Genomic DNA, 13,908 nt, shown 5'->3' on the forward strand with positions numbered 1-13,908 from the left:
CACGACGACGACCACGACGGGAGGGATCCTGATCGGCGACCGTCTCTACTCGGAAGTTTCGCTCACCATCGATCACTCGCTGATTCCGGAGGAGCGGCTCTCGCCCACCCCTTCCATGCAGGACGGGCTCGACCTGCCCAGCGAGACGGACTTGCGCATCCTGGGCTGCGAGCTTATCCAGGCCGCCGGCATTCTCCTCCGGCTTCCGCAGGTCAGTGCTCCGACCCCGGGCCGACAGGCGCGCCTCCCCTCCCCACCTTCCCCTTCGCTGCCTCCCAGTACTACCAGGGCCCGACCGCGTGGGAGGTCACCCCCTGGGCCTCTCCAGCCGCGGGTCGCAGCCAGAGCGCGGGAGGGCGCGTGCGACGGGAGGATGGCCCAGGAGTTGTTCGCGGTGGGGAGGGGGAGGGGAGTGAGCGGAGGCACAAAATGGCGGCGGCGCCTGGTGCGGGCCCGCCTGACCCCTGCGCTTCCGTTCTCTTCTCTTGTCTGCAGGTGGCGATGGCAACGGGTCAGGTGTTGTTTCATCGTTTTTTCTACTCCAAGTCTTTCGTCAAACACAGTTTCGAGGTAAGCAGGGCGGGGGCGGGTGACGGGGGATTTCTCCATCCGGAAATGGGAAGGAAGGAGTGGGTAGTGTCAGCGGCCAGCTTTGCAGAAAGGGAGTGGTTAGTTGTAGGCCTTTGTACCTAGCTCTCACCCATAGGGGAGTAGGGACTTTTGGAGAGGGTTTGAGAACCAGAAGATGGAGCCTGAGCCCAGGTGCCTTATTATCAAGAATTTGCATTTTCAATCAAATGGAGAGTTCCTGTGAGATTGAGATTGGCTCCGGTTTTAAAATTAAGGGGAATAAGGACTTCCCTGGTGGCTCAGACGGTAAAGCCTACAATGTGGTAGGCCCGGGTTACATCCCTGGGTCGGGAAGATCCTTTGGAGAAGGAAATGGCAACCTCCACTCCGTACTCTTGCCTGGAAGATCCCATGGAGAGAGGAGCCAGGTAGGCTACAGTCCATGGGGTCGCAAAGAGTCAAACACGACTGAGCGGCTAAAGTTTGTTTCAGGCAATAAATAAAAAGAAACGTCACACTAGCCTAAATCTATGTCCTAGAAGTGTCAACTGCAATTTCATTTCACCAAATGTCCCAGTTTTTTTCATTAGAATAAGTTCTATAGACTTTGAGAGGGGCACTTCTTTCTAACTTTACACCTGCAGTGCCATAATCTAACAGCTTTTTATTGGCTCTTTTTTTTTCCAGATTGTTGCCATGGCATGTATTAATCTTGCATCAAAAATCGAAGAAGCACCTAGAAGAATAAGAGATGTGATTAATGTATTTCACCACCTCCGCCAGTTAAGAGGAAAAAGGTAAGATTGGCATTATTGAATGCAGCATCTCTTGCTACTACTGAACTGTGCACCAATCATATCAAAACATTCTTTCCTCTCAAAACCGATGTAAGGGAAAACTGACTTTAATTTAGGTGTTAAAATTCACATAGGAACACACTGATACTTCATAATTTGAAAAACCACAGTTAACCAGTTATCTGAAGTTTGTAGAGGCAGTTGCGTTTATGGACAATCCTAACAGTGCTGTGAAGCCAGTCCTGTGGTTTTAAGATTAAACAAGAAAGGGAATATGTTTGTCTCAAGTGTGAGTGTGTTCTGTAAGTTATTTTTCCCCTCCCTTCTCTGTAAGACTGAAGGCTGGAAGTTTAAACACTGCAGTTGAAGTTAATATTGTGGTGAAGTTTTGTGTAGATTGTCTTACCACTGGAAGTTCCAGTTAATTCTTTACCAATTGAGGTTGGCTTTTGTTAGAATACTTCTCAACATTGAACTACGATATCCCCCATAATACCGGATCTGAAAGGACTGCAGGATGATAAAGTTTGGAGTCAAAGGGATTAAACAGGTATTTTGTTTTGGTCAGGTAACAGTCTCAGTGAGTGGGCTGCATTTAGATAGGGCATTTATCTGATCTAGTAAGAAAATAGAAACCGAAATAGTGTTGTTTTATAGGTGGACACCTGCTGACATTTTATGTGTTCCTGTGAGGCAGTACCAAAAAGCTTTAGTTGCAGTGCTGCTTGTGTCTACAGATGGCTTCTCATACTAGATGCTTCTAGTACATACAGTGCAGATTAGTTCTTCTGTTCGCTTTTTGAGGAAGTTGTTGTGATATTAGATAAACTTGTACTGAGTATGAAAGGAAGTCAGTTATAAAAAGATTTTAAGTCATTTTGGGGTTGGGCATTGGTTAGTACCAAATTAATAGCTTCCGTGAGTGGTCCTTGTTAGTTGAATCTGTAAATTGTTGGTAATGGAACTATTGAGAGACAAGTGAGTAGTAGCCTTGAAATGATTAGTCCATCCACTTAGATTGAAATGTTGTTACCCAGATAGTTTTCACAGTGGTTTTCAGTTTTCTTACATTCTATATTCTGTTCTTTTCTCATTCACCTTATTTCCAGGGATAGACTTAACTTTTTAATTGCATTTAAAAATGTCTTCTAGCTTCTTAGTGAGGAATCCCTGAAACTTGGGAAGTTTTCAAATTGATAATTTAGTATGGTCTGAGCTAAAATGTATATTTAGATCTAGTTGATTGTTTAGGGTGTTTAAACAATGACACTAGTAAAAAGGTTCTTTAGTCAAAGGATTGTTTGCTTAAAGGAAATAGTTTTCTGTTAGTATTCTTTGAACCATTTTGCTATTATCATTTATTATCTACTTTGAAATTTTTCTTTGAGATGGAATATTCTTCCTTGATGTTAGAGTAGGTTCTCTTAACTGTGAAAACCTTGGAATTTAAAACATCTCACCTGATTTGACTGTTGTGTCGGGTTTTTTTTCCCCCTTTTGATCATTATCAGAGAAATCGATTGTGTCTCAATCTTAGAAGTCTGATTACAGCATGAAATTTAAAGGGAGTTGTTAATTGCATGGAAGCCTTTTTTAGAAAGCAGGATATAAAAGTGTTTCTATGCATATTACAAGTTTACTCAGACAGGTAGCTTGTATATGTTATTAACTTCAACTCTTTTTTCCCTTGCAACCGACTATACAGCGACCAGCTACATTTACCAAAGCCTGGGTGATGTGGAGTGGTACATAGCGATGAAGCTGTCGTCATGGCAACAGTGAGTGAAGTATCGAAAATCCCCAAGGAGAAGCCAGTGCTCTGAGAATAGGTCACTGGAATCGGGGACTAACAGGTTGGCCACTGGTGAACCATTTAGAAAAACTCCTGTTTCTTGTTATAAGCGTTTGTCTTTGCTGTCCAAGTTATTAGAACGATAGTTTAGTAATTTTTTAGATTAATGTCATTAGAAGAGTACCATTAATATCACTTTAGCTAGGTAAAGTGTTTCAGTTTGTTTTAATGGTATTATTTAATTTAGTTCATGCATAGCTTTAACTTGTAGTATGACCTTGCTAATAACAAGCATCAGTTTTGTAGCCTTTAAAAGAAGTTGCTGTATTTCAGTGCTGACTATATATTAGAATTACTGGAGGAGCTTTTAGGAAAAACTGATGCCCAAGCCCCATTCTGAATTATGTGATTTTTTTTTTTTTTCTCCATTTTTTTTGTAGTTTGAGAATGTTTTTTTAACCTCAGATTTTTTTTTTCATTTCAGCAGTTCCCAATTATAGTTTGCTTTTGAGATGCAGCATATTCCCAGCAAATTAAGGGTTTTCTGTAGTTTTAAGGCACCTAGCTAGCTTCATACTGTAAGGCTTGTCTAAAAGAAGACAAATACTCAAAGACTGCAGCAACCCACTTATTGGTGAATGTGGTGTGGTATTTTCAACATGCATACACATCATAGATTAGAGTTAGAACGGTCTTAAGTGATTTGTCATTTAGTCCATTCTTCATCCAGTTTATTTTGGTGGCTCTAAAAGATGGCTTTCAGTTTGTTTAAACACTGCCAAAGAAAGAAAGATTCTTTGAAGTAGGAATTACAAATTTCTGTATGTTGAACAGTCTGCCTTTTTGTACTAGTGATCTCCTTTAAGTACAGTCTCAAAGAATTTGTTCCACATTTTCTTGGTCCTTTGTACCCTATGAGTAAGAGAAACCATGTTTGAATCTCCTCCTAAATTTGTTATTGTGGTTGTATTTTTGAGATCATGCTAAAGGAAATATAGCTAATCTTAGACCCCATAATAAAATTCAAATGATCAAAACCCAAAATTTTGTACTAAGATTAAACTTGGAGAATTGTTCTTCTCATATAAATTAATCTGAAAAAGTCTGTCAAAAGCAGAGGAGTAGGAGTTAGGTTTAGGTGGTTTTTTATCATGAGAATTACTTTTTTCTGAACAGATGAAAGTTTCTTTTAAGCAGGTTTTTTTTTAAGATTTTAAAATGTTAACCTCTTCAAACTTTTATTGGAAAGAAAGTTTACCTAATTGATGAAGAAATTCTAGCAAACCTTAATTAAATTTGATGTGCTTGTTGCCAGGTAAAGTATGAATAGATACTTTGTTAATACAAAGAAACAATTTGCTTAGGCAGTTTGAACCTTTTCTTACTGCTCCTATTTGGGGATACAATTGTGATACAAAGTAATCTTTGTAAGTAGTATAAGTTGCATGTTCATTGAGCCTCCTTTCATTGTGAGGTAAAACCACTTCTCAACAGTGAAGGTATCAGATTATGTACATCTACAAAATTGACTTTGAAGATTGCAAGCAGTTACTGTTGCCTAAGCAAGAAGTTGAGTAGGTAGTTGAATTGAGTAGGTAGCGGGTTTGGTTTCCCTGATTAGTTTAATATTGGGATTTTGACACCAAAAAATGTGAAAGTAAAGATTATACTGAATAGATAGAAAATAACTAATCTATTTAAGTAGAATTAGTAATTAAACCTGATTAAGGACCAGATAATAGCCATAATACAAATGTTGAGTTGGTTGATTGTAAGAAAATGAATTTCTAAGAGAATTTGAAATAAACCCTTAAAGCAAGTTTGATAAGAGATACAATAAATTTGTTCAACATAAATAGGAAAAAATGAAAAAATTTTTCATAATAATTTTATAAGGATTCTAATGGTACAGTGTACTGTTTGAGTTGCACCTTAAGTGTTAAGGTGGTGTGTAACTATACCACCAGAGGTATTCTGTCTCCTAATGAATATCTGATGAAAGGGTCATCAGATAACTGGTCCATTGGTTAAAGAGTTGGTTAAGTAGATTTCATTTTTCCCCAGATTTCCTGTTATACCATTTGAAAAATCATAAACCTTAAGATCTTGGAACACATTTTTGTGTACACATTTGTTTCTTAGTCACTAAGTCGTGTCCAACTCTCTGCGACTCCATGAACTGCAGCACAACAGGCTTCCCTGTGCTCATTTGAATTAAATTTGATTTTTTCCAAAGAACAGTGAACTTGTAGCCTGTTTGTCCTGATAAAATAGGTTCATTATTTATATTTTTATGTTAGAAATCAGTCCCCTTCCCAACTGAAAGGTGTGGCTTCATTTCTCACCTTTCAAAGCTGTAAGAACTGAATTGAGTGAAGGCCGCTTTCAGCATTAACAGGCTGTTTTCCATCTTGTCAGCTTTGCCAACTTTTGTCTTATATCCAACTTGATAGTATAGCAAAGCTAGAAATAGTTTAGTTAAGCGTTCCGGTTTTATAGTTTGAAACAGGAGAAAGGAAAATAAATATGACTGCTGATTTTTTTACTCTGGTAACATACATTACAGGGTAATATAGCTGATTTCAATTTCTTTTTTGATTTTCAAGTGGATCTGTAGTGTAAAATTATGAGATTAAATTTTTTTGTATTTGGTGTCCATAGTAAAAGGAGAAGTGGGGACAGTGTTCAGGACTATCTTTAAAATGTTGTGTTCTGCCTAGAGCAAAATCTCTTGAATTTTTTAGCTGAAAATAAGTATGGGGGAAAATATTTACATATTCTACCCATGTTAAAATCAGCTTCTAAATAAAAATGTGTTTTTTTGTTGGTTGGATCTAAGAATGTAACAAATGAAGGACATTGGTACATTTCATATACTTTAAGAAGAGAAATTCTAAGTCCTGACTGACTTCGTTTTAAGAAACTAGTTTTCAATTTTAAGACTTAAATTTAAGACAGTTTTTTAATTGAAAGAATTTTTCCCCCAAGCACTGAACCATAGATAAATCGCCTCTCATAACTTTTAAGCTGTCAAAATTTTGGTCTGGCACAGAGACCTTATGTGCTGTTTTAGTTTCTTCATTATGGTTGGCCCTCCCTTCTCTTTTGCATTGTTTACTAAAGATGCTGCCTGATAACTCTGAACAAATTTAGGCCTGGTTTTATTGATCACTTTGAGTGTTAAATTGGATTCTTAAAAACATTTCTTTGGTAATTGAGCTGAATCTTTCGTTTCCAGATTATTAACAGAGACTCTTAGATCAGTTTATTTAAATGAACTGCCCATTTAGGGGAATCTGAATTAGCTACCCACCCTATTTTCCCCTAATTTTAGTTTTGGTCTTAAACTAATCATGAGTTGATATTCTGTAAAATCACTCTAATCTTATGAAGTCTTTGTAATACACATCTTCAAGAGCTATGAAGTCTTTGTAATACATATGTTCAAGAGTGCATTAATTTTGTTTCTAGTCTATGTAGACTAATGAGATTATGAAAATAAATCAGGCTATCTGTTATGTAATATAATACATCTGGATGAAAAAAATCAAGGATACAAGTAAGAGCATTAGACTGAAATTTTTTTCATTTCAGCGTTTTGTTAGTAAACTAGGAAGTGAGTCTAGAAAGTATATATTTAATTAGCATAACTTGGACAGCACAAGATCAATGCTTTTAACTTGTTTGCAGGAGTTTAAAAAGCTGGTTTCTGTTGCCAATAGTTGGTTGGAAGGGAAAATGGAGATACCACAAATAAAATTTTTGGGATGTGCAAAACAGTTTTGATTTTATTTCTTACAAACTATAGGACTCCAAGCCCCCTGATCCTTGATCAGAACTACATTAACACCAAAAATCAAGTTATCAAGGCAGAGAGGAGGGTGCTAAAGGAATTGGGATTTTGTGTTCATGTCAAGCATCCCCATAAGGTGAGTTGTAGAATACAGAAATTACATTCGTAAGTATTAGGGTTTTGTTATTTTTAAAATATTATTTCCTGCAAATTTATCTTTGAGCACTAACCATTGGTTTTAAAAAGGAACTTTTTGGACATTGAAATGATCAGTAAAATGAGAATCAAAGTCCTGGGTTCAAGTCTTAACTTTTTATTGTGTGGGTGTAGATAAGTTCTTTTTGCTTCTGAGGTAACCCAATGTTCATACTAGAGAATGGAGATTTTTACATATTAGCCATGGAATGAATAAACACATGTCTGCAGAAGTACCTGGTGGTGTGTTACCCTGTTGCATAGTGAAATGGCTTAGAGTGTGTGGCTGCTCACTTTCAGCATCATTGAGTGTTTTTAGGTTTCTCCAGTGTCTCTTGGCTTCCATAAGCTCAACATAAGCCATAGCACAATGATATGAGAGCTCTGGGGGCAGGACCATCTGCACATAGAAATGTGTTTCTGCCATTAGCTGTGTGACCTTGGCAGAAAACTCCGTGCCTCAGATTCCACATCTCTAAAATTGTGAAATGAGAATGATGAGGATAATGGTCCAGAAAGATCTGAGCTCAGGTAAACTCAATTGAGTTTTTAAAATTTATCACACTTTAGTATGGTAAGCTTCACTGTAGAGAGGTTTGGTTACTTACTATAATACCCACTCTGAGTTGTGCATAGTATGCACCATACACATTGTGTAACTTTAAAACCGTCTCTAGGGCGTTTGTACCTTTGGAAATTAAGTGAAATAATCAGTTCCTGTCACATGAAAAATTAGATACTGTTCTTAGATGATTTAACTTCTTTTTTCCTGTACAATTTTGGAACATTTCATGTCCATGTGAACTTTAGTAACATAAAAATCTACATTGACTATCAGGTACATTTTAGGTTGGTCTGTATTATTCATGCAGTTTTTATGAATTAAAACTTGCTCCTAACATTTTCAGTTACTTACGTTCATTGAACTCTGTACTTTGAAAGAACTTCCAATATGCTAAACTAAGTTTTTTTCCCTTGTTCTTCAGATCATTGTTATGTATTTACAAGTCTTAGAATGTGAACGTAATCAAACCCTGGTTCAAACTGCCTGGTAAGTTGCTTTTTTACATTTCTTTCCTAGCCAGGAAAACAGAAGCAGAAATAAAGTAAGTTTCATTTTCCCTTTCCAAAATAATGAGATAAGTTTGTTTTGGTGCTTTTTGTTTTTTTGTTTTTTAATCAAAAGGTAAATAATGCTTATTTCTGCTTCCTGTTTTCTTGGCTTGACTAATTACTTTTAATGGAGAACTCAATTTAACTTTGTTCTTTTTTCTACTCTTTAATTAAAGGGTAGTCCATGATGGTAAGTCATAGAACTCTGCCCTCTGCACTTCAGCCCATGACCTCAGGATGGCCTGATTGGCTGCCCTGCTCTCCAGCCAATCCAGTGCAAGCTCTCATCCGAGATTCACTGAAGTGGTCCATATCCATCTGGCAGCATCTTCTAGTTCTGTCGGGTTGTCAAAAAGGATTTGTATATTTGTTTCTAGAAGTAACTATTCACATGCCTATGTATTTAATGTATACCTGTAACTATCAAAATGAATAGTTCATTTTTGATAGATTTGTTGTCCAGCCATTATGACTTTTGTTAGGAGTTTGACTAGATTTCTATTTTTAGTATGTATAGCATGAATTCTACCATTGGAAAGAGCAGCTTAAAATGGGCACCATCCCCATTCTTGATGAATGTATAGCTGCTGGGCTATTGGAGGCAATGGTATTAGAAGTAAGAAGTACTGCATTTTAAAGAGCTGTTAATTTTAACATAGAACTCTAAAACTTAGATTTTAGAGATATAGATGTGTGATTTGTAGTGCTGACTTATTTAAAGTTAAAACAAGGAGTTTGTGGTTCAGCCACAACTACTGTCTTAAGACTGTTGATGTGCAGTACTTAAGTGATGTAATTCTTATGTTCTGGACTTAACGACTGCCATGCTTCTTTATTAGTAATACTAGAAAAGTCTCATTGCTTTTATAAAATGCATGACTTTAATATATGTTCTATAGATTTTTAGCAGTTTTCATGGGTTACGGACTTTTAAGAAAACAGTCTTTTAGTTTAACCTTTTGAACAATTTGTAAAATTTATTTAATACTTCAGGAATATTGTGGGGAGGGTTCACTATTAAAAAAGTCCAGTGATTTATTAACTGAAGTAGTTACTGCTTTTATTTATATTTAGTCATACTTGTATATAAACAAGGCTGTTATATATATTATTTGCTCTTCACTTCCCAGCCTAGGTTTTCTGAACTAGCTTAGTTTTCTTAATTTGGTGCGTGCTTACTGAAAATGCCTTTTTATCCCTATCACAGTATTGAATTTTTGAAAGAACTTGATTGACACTGCTTTTCATTGTGGATAAAGGAGAGAGATGGTCAATAATTAATGGCTTGAAGTATTGTTGGAGTGGTTTATCATTTCTGAAACTATTCATGTCAGAACTTTCAAAGCATTGCTTTTCATAGAAATATGTTTTTTTAAAAAACTGTTCTATGTGGAGTAATAGTATGGAGTTATTTTAAAGGACTTCGGTCCTATTTAGGAGACATGAAGAATGATTCTAGTGTTAAATTCTTATCTCTTACTGCTTTTGAGTTAAGAATTGTTATATGCTAGAATACTGAAAATACAAACATGAGAAGAAAAAAGAATAAAGTAGATTGAGTCTCCAATTTTATGTAAGGTTCAGAGGAACTGATTTGTTTACATACAAAGCTTACGGTTGAAATATTTTTCAGGAATTATATGAATGACAGTCTTCGAACCAATGTATTTGTTCGATTTCAACCAGAGACTATTGCATGTGCTTGCATCTACCTTGCAGCTAGAGCTCTTCAGGTAGGTGCATATATAGAGAGACGTAAATCTTGTATAGTCCAATAGGATAAATCACAGGAATTAGTTCTAATAAAAACAGTGAAAATTTCATCTAATCTGTTTTTATGGTTTAGATTCCATTGCCAACTCGTCCCCATTGGTTTCTTCTTTTTGGTACTACGGAAGAGGAGATCCAAGAAATCTGCATAGAAACACTTAGGCTTTATACCAGAAAAAAGGTAATTCTGTTTACCAGCACTTGTGTTAATATTTTTGTCAGTGCTAAGAGTGTAAACTTACGTAAAAGAGAAATACTAATTTCATTTTCTTCCAACAGCCAAACTATGAATTGCTGGAAAAAGAAGTAGAGAAAAGAAAAGTTGCCTTACAAGAAGCCAAATTAAAAGCAAAGGGATTGAATCCTGATGGAACTCCAGCCCTTTCAACTCTTGGTGGATTTTCTCCAGCCTCTAAACCATGTAAGGTTAATAACTTAAGCACTGAATGTGTGGTTATTAGAAAGTTTTAACATTTCACAGTTGCATAGAAACAGTGATGTTAAGCTATTCATATTTTCTCTCTTGACAGACAACTAAGGACTGATAATTGAATGGTACTTGGTTACATTTAGAAACTTATTTGGCCTTCTGTATAATCTAATAGTTAACATGCCTTAATATTCTTTTAAAAGCATCACCAAGAGAAGTAAAAACTGAAGAGAAGTCACCTATTTCTGTTAATGTGAAGACAATAAAAAAAGAACCCGAGGATAGACAACAGGCTTCTAAAAGCCCTTACAATGGGTGAGTATACTTGAGTTAGAAAAATGGCCTGAGGAATCTTTTTATGTATGTAATTTCTAACACTATGTACATAACTAAAAAATTGTGTTTTTTTAAGTGTAAGAAAAGACAGCAAGAGAAGTAGAAATAGCAGAAGTGCAAGTCGATCAAGGTCAAGAACACGATCACGTTCTAGATCACATACTCCAAGAAGACAGTAAGTAAACACTTTGTTGGGGAAAGCAGTCTTATTTGGAGTCTTAAAAGGTTATGGCTTAAAAAAAAATTGCACGTGGACTGTTTTCAAAGTTAGGCTAGATTTAATTCAGGGTAAATTGTCAGAAATGAGTTTGGAGATATGCTCTGTAGGCATGTGGCTTTTTTGTTTCGTGGTAGTATATGGCATTCTATTGTAGTTTTGCTTTTGTTTTTCTGGAGAGGTGTACGGCCTGGCCAACCACTTACTACTAATGAAGAATCAGGTTAACTATAGCTAAAGAATTTTCCCTAGTTAACTTTATAATTAGATGGCCAGCTACTTGTGGCTCTTCAGTGGTTCTTTTGAGTATATGGGAGATAATTCAATAAATAGCTAGGACACTCTGTAAAAACGAATTACTCCCTTCCTTAGAATATAGACGTAATATATTAAGGTTTGTTTAATATGTTAACAGGCTGAAGGAGAGGTAGTGAGGGGTGGGGAAGTTTATTAAACATCTTAAGTCTGGTCTGTCACTGATACAGTGGTTTTGTTTTGAACCTGCTATGAGCACCACCAAAAATATTTGCTCCCAGTAGAAACTGACTCTCAACCTCAAATTTTTATTATCTAAGTTATAATAATAGGCGGAGTCGATCTGGAACATACAGCTCGAGATCAAGAAGCAGGTCCCGCAGTCACAGTGAAAGCCCAAGAAGACATCATAATCATGGCTCTCCTCACCTTAAAGCCAAGCATACCAGAGATGATTTAAAAAGTTCAAATAGACATGGTCATAAAAGGAAAAAGTCTCGTTCTCGATCTCAGAGCAAGTCTCGGGATCACTCAGATGCTGTCAAGAAACACAGGCATGAAAGGGGACATCATAGGGACAGGCGTGAAAGATCTCGCTCCTTTGAGAGGTCCCACAAAGGCAAGCACCATGGTGGCAGTCGCTCAGGACATGGCAGGCACAGACGCTGACTTTCTTCCTTTGAGCCTGCATCAACTCCTGATTTTGCCCATCTACAGTGTGATGTATGGACTCGTAATCAAAATATTAAAAGCAAACTGATTAGGATTTGATTTCTTAAACCCTCTAGGTCTCTAGAAACACTGAGGACATTTTCTTTTGAAAAGAACTATGTTTTTTGGGGTTTTTTTTTTTTTGCACATAAAATGCCCTAGCAGTATCTAATTGAAAACCATGGTCAGGTTCAATTGTAATTATTATAGTTGTGTATTGTTTATTGCTATAAGAACTGGAGCGTGAATTCTGTAAAAATGTATCTTATTTTTATACAGATAAAATTGCAGACACTGTTCTATTTAAGTGGTTATTTGTTTAAATGATGGTGAATACTTTCTTAACACTGGTTTGTCTGCATGTGTAAAGATTTTTACAAGAAAATAAAATACAAATCTTGTTTTTCTAAATTGCTTCAATCTTATTTAAATAAATTATTAAAAAGAAAAGTTTTTGATAGTAAAATGCCTGTACTGATTTTCTGACAGACCTGTTTCTTTCCTTGTTATATAAAGTTTGAGATTAAAATGTAATTCTTACCTGCACTGGGAGCTTTCATAGAAATCTTCCTTAGATAGGTGGAAAAAGCAAATGGGTTTGGTCCAACAGTGTAATGTTACATGTTTTTTACATGTTTTATTGTAGCATGAAACTTAAGTCAAAATTTGATTTGCACATAAATGGGTACCATAAGGTTATTTAAGTCAGGTTTAAGTACTGTTTTGAAGGTGAGCAAATCAGAATTTTCAACAGAATGGCAAATTAAGACCAGTTATTCAGCTTTTAAGTTTTTCTTTAGGTATTTAGGCTAGGAACTGAGCCCATCCCCCAATTCCTCCCCCTGTGGCCCCCATCCTGCCTGGCTGTTCAAAGGAATATGTGATCACAAAAAAATCCAGAAGTCGTATAGCCAAGGGTATTTTTAAAATTATTTACTTGAGAGTTCCCTAATATTTTGGAAGTCAATTTAGAGACCTTAAAAAAGCCATAATAAAATATTGCTTTATAGTTAAGTTTTCCATTAAAATTTTCACCCATCTTGATTACTTACCTTGTCCACTAGACTTGGCTCCAAATGATTTGTTGCTGTTTCAAAAAATCAAACACCCACAAAGAGATGAAGATGTACTGCCATAAGGATGTTTAAAGTAGTTACAACTTCTGAAGAGGACTCCAAAGAAGATTTCCAAATACGTTCTGCTATGGTGGGCAGTGGGGCTGGGAAAAGTAGAAAGCCTCACAGGGAGACGAGATTTACTTGGAAATAAAAATGTCGGTATGGTGCTTAAGTCATTTACATTCCTAACTAAAAACTAACATGGCCTAGCATGATCTCAGAGAAGTCAATCGCAACCCACTCCAGTGTTCTTGGCTGGGGGATACCAGGGACAGGGGAGCCTGGTGGGCTGCTGTCTATGGGGTCGCACAGAATGGGACACTACTGAAGCGACTTAGCAGCAGCATGACCTAGTGTAAATGAGCAACTTCTGGAAAGGTAATAGTTCATTGTTGTTTCTACATGTGCTTTTATGACACGTATTGCTGATCTGTAACAGTATTTCTAAAGAGCTTAAACTGCCTCTAAATAGTGACATTTCTTTCCAAGGCCAACATTGAAGAAAGGCAAATGACCTGTTGAACAAAGACCCTGTTGAAAAATCCTAAGTTCTTAATAGTGTAGCAACTCTTACTGTATCCTTGTTTGTAAATAGCATGTGGGTGAAGGGCATTTGTGAAGATGGAAGATGCAGAAGATAGACCTGCATGTGAGGTAAGAGCTGTATGTTACAGGTTGCTCTGGAATGATTACTTTTTTCCTTCTGCCCTAATTTTTGTGCTATTCTTTTCTGGGAGTGAATTAATTTTTTTTAACTTTGTATGTTAGAGTATAGCAGATTAACAGTATTGTGATAGTATTAGTGTCTTGT

General features: G+C 36.5%; 1 protein-coding gene across 1 annotated transcript in view; it reads left to right on the plus strand.

Annotated features, from left to right (window-relative positions):
- CCNL1 (cyclin L1) overlaps window positions 1-12,525 on the plus strand; it is a 13,679-nt gene extending 1,154 nt beyond the window's left edge. The window contains exons 2-12 of the mRNA XM_010839905.1: window positions 1-211; window positions 496-570; window positions 1,258-1,367; window positions 6,968-7,088; window positions 8,134-8,198; window positions 9,894-9,993; window positions 10,107-10,211; window positions 10,310-10,451; window positions 10,664-10,775; window positions 10,873-10,971; window positions 11,589-12,525. Of these exons, the coding sequence (XP_010838207.1) occupies window positions 1-211; window positions 496-570; window positions 1,258-1,367; window positions 6,968-7,088; window positions 8,134-8,198; window positions 9,894-9,993; window positions 10,107-10,211; window positions 10,310-10,451; window positions 10,664-10,775; window positions 10,873-10,971; window positions 11,589-11,937 (1,489 nt within the window). The 3' untranslated portion in view covers window positions 11,938-12,525. The remainder of the gene's footprint in view (window positions 212-495; window positions 571-1,257; window positions 1,368-6,967; window positions 7,089-8,133; window positions 8,199-9,893; window positions 9,994-10,106; window positions 10,212-10,309; window positions 10,452-10,663; window positions 10,776-10,872; window positions 10,972-11,588) is intronic.
- The last annotated feature ends 1,383 nt before the right edge of the window (window positions 12,526-13,908 follow it).

The sequence above is a fragment of the Bison bison genome, unplaced genomic scaffold, assembly GCF_000754665.1.
Source record: "Bison bison bison isolate TAMUID 2011002044 unplaced genomic scaffold, Bison_UMD1.0 scf7180017864135, whole genome shotgun sequence".
Lineage (NCBI taxonomy): Eukaryota > Metazoa > Chordata > Mammalia > Artiodactyla > Bovidae > Bison > Bison bison.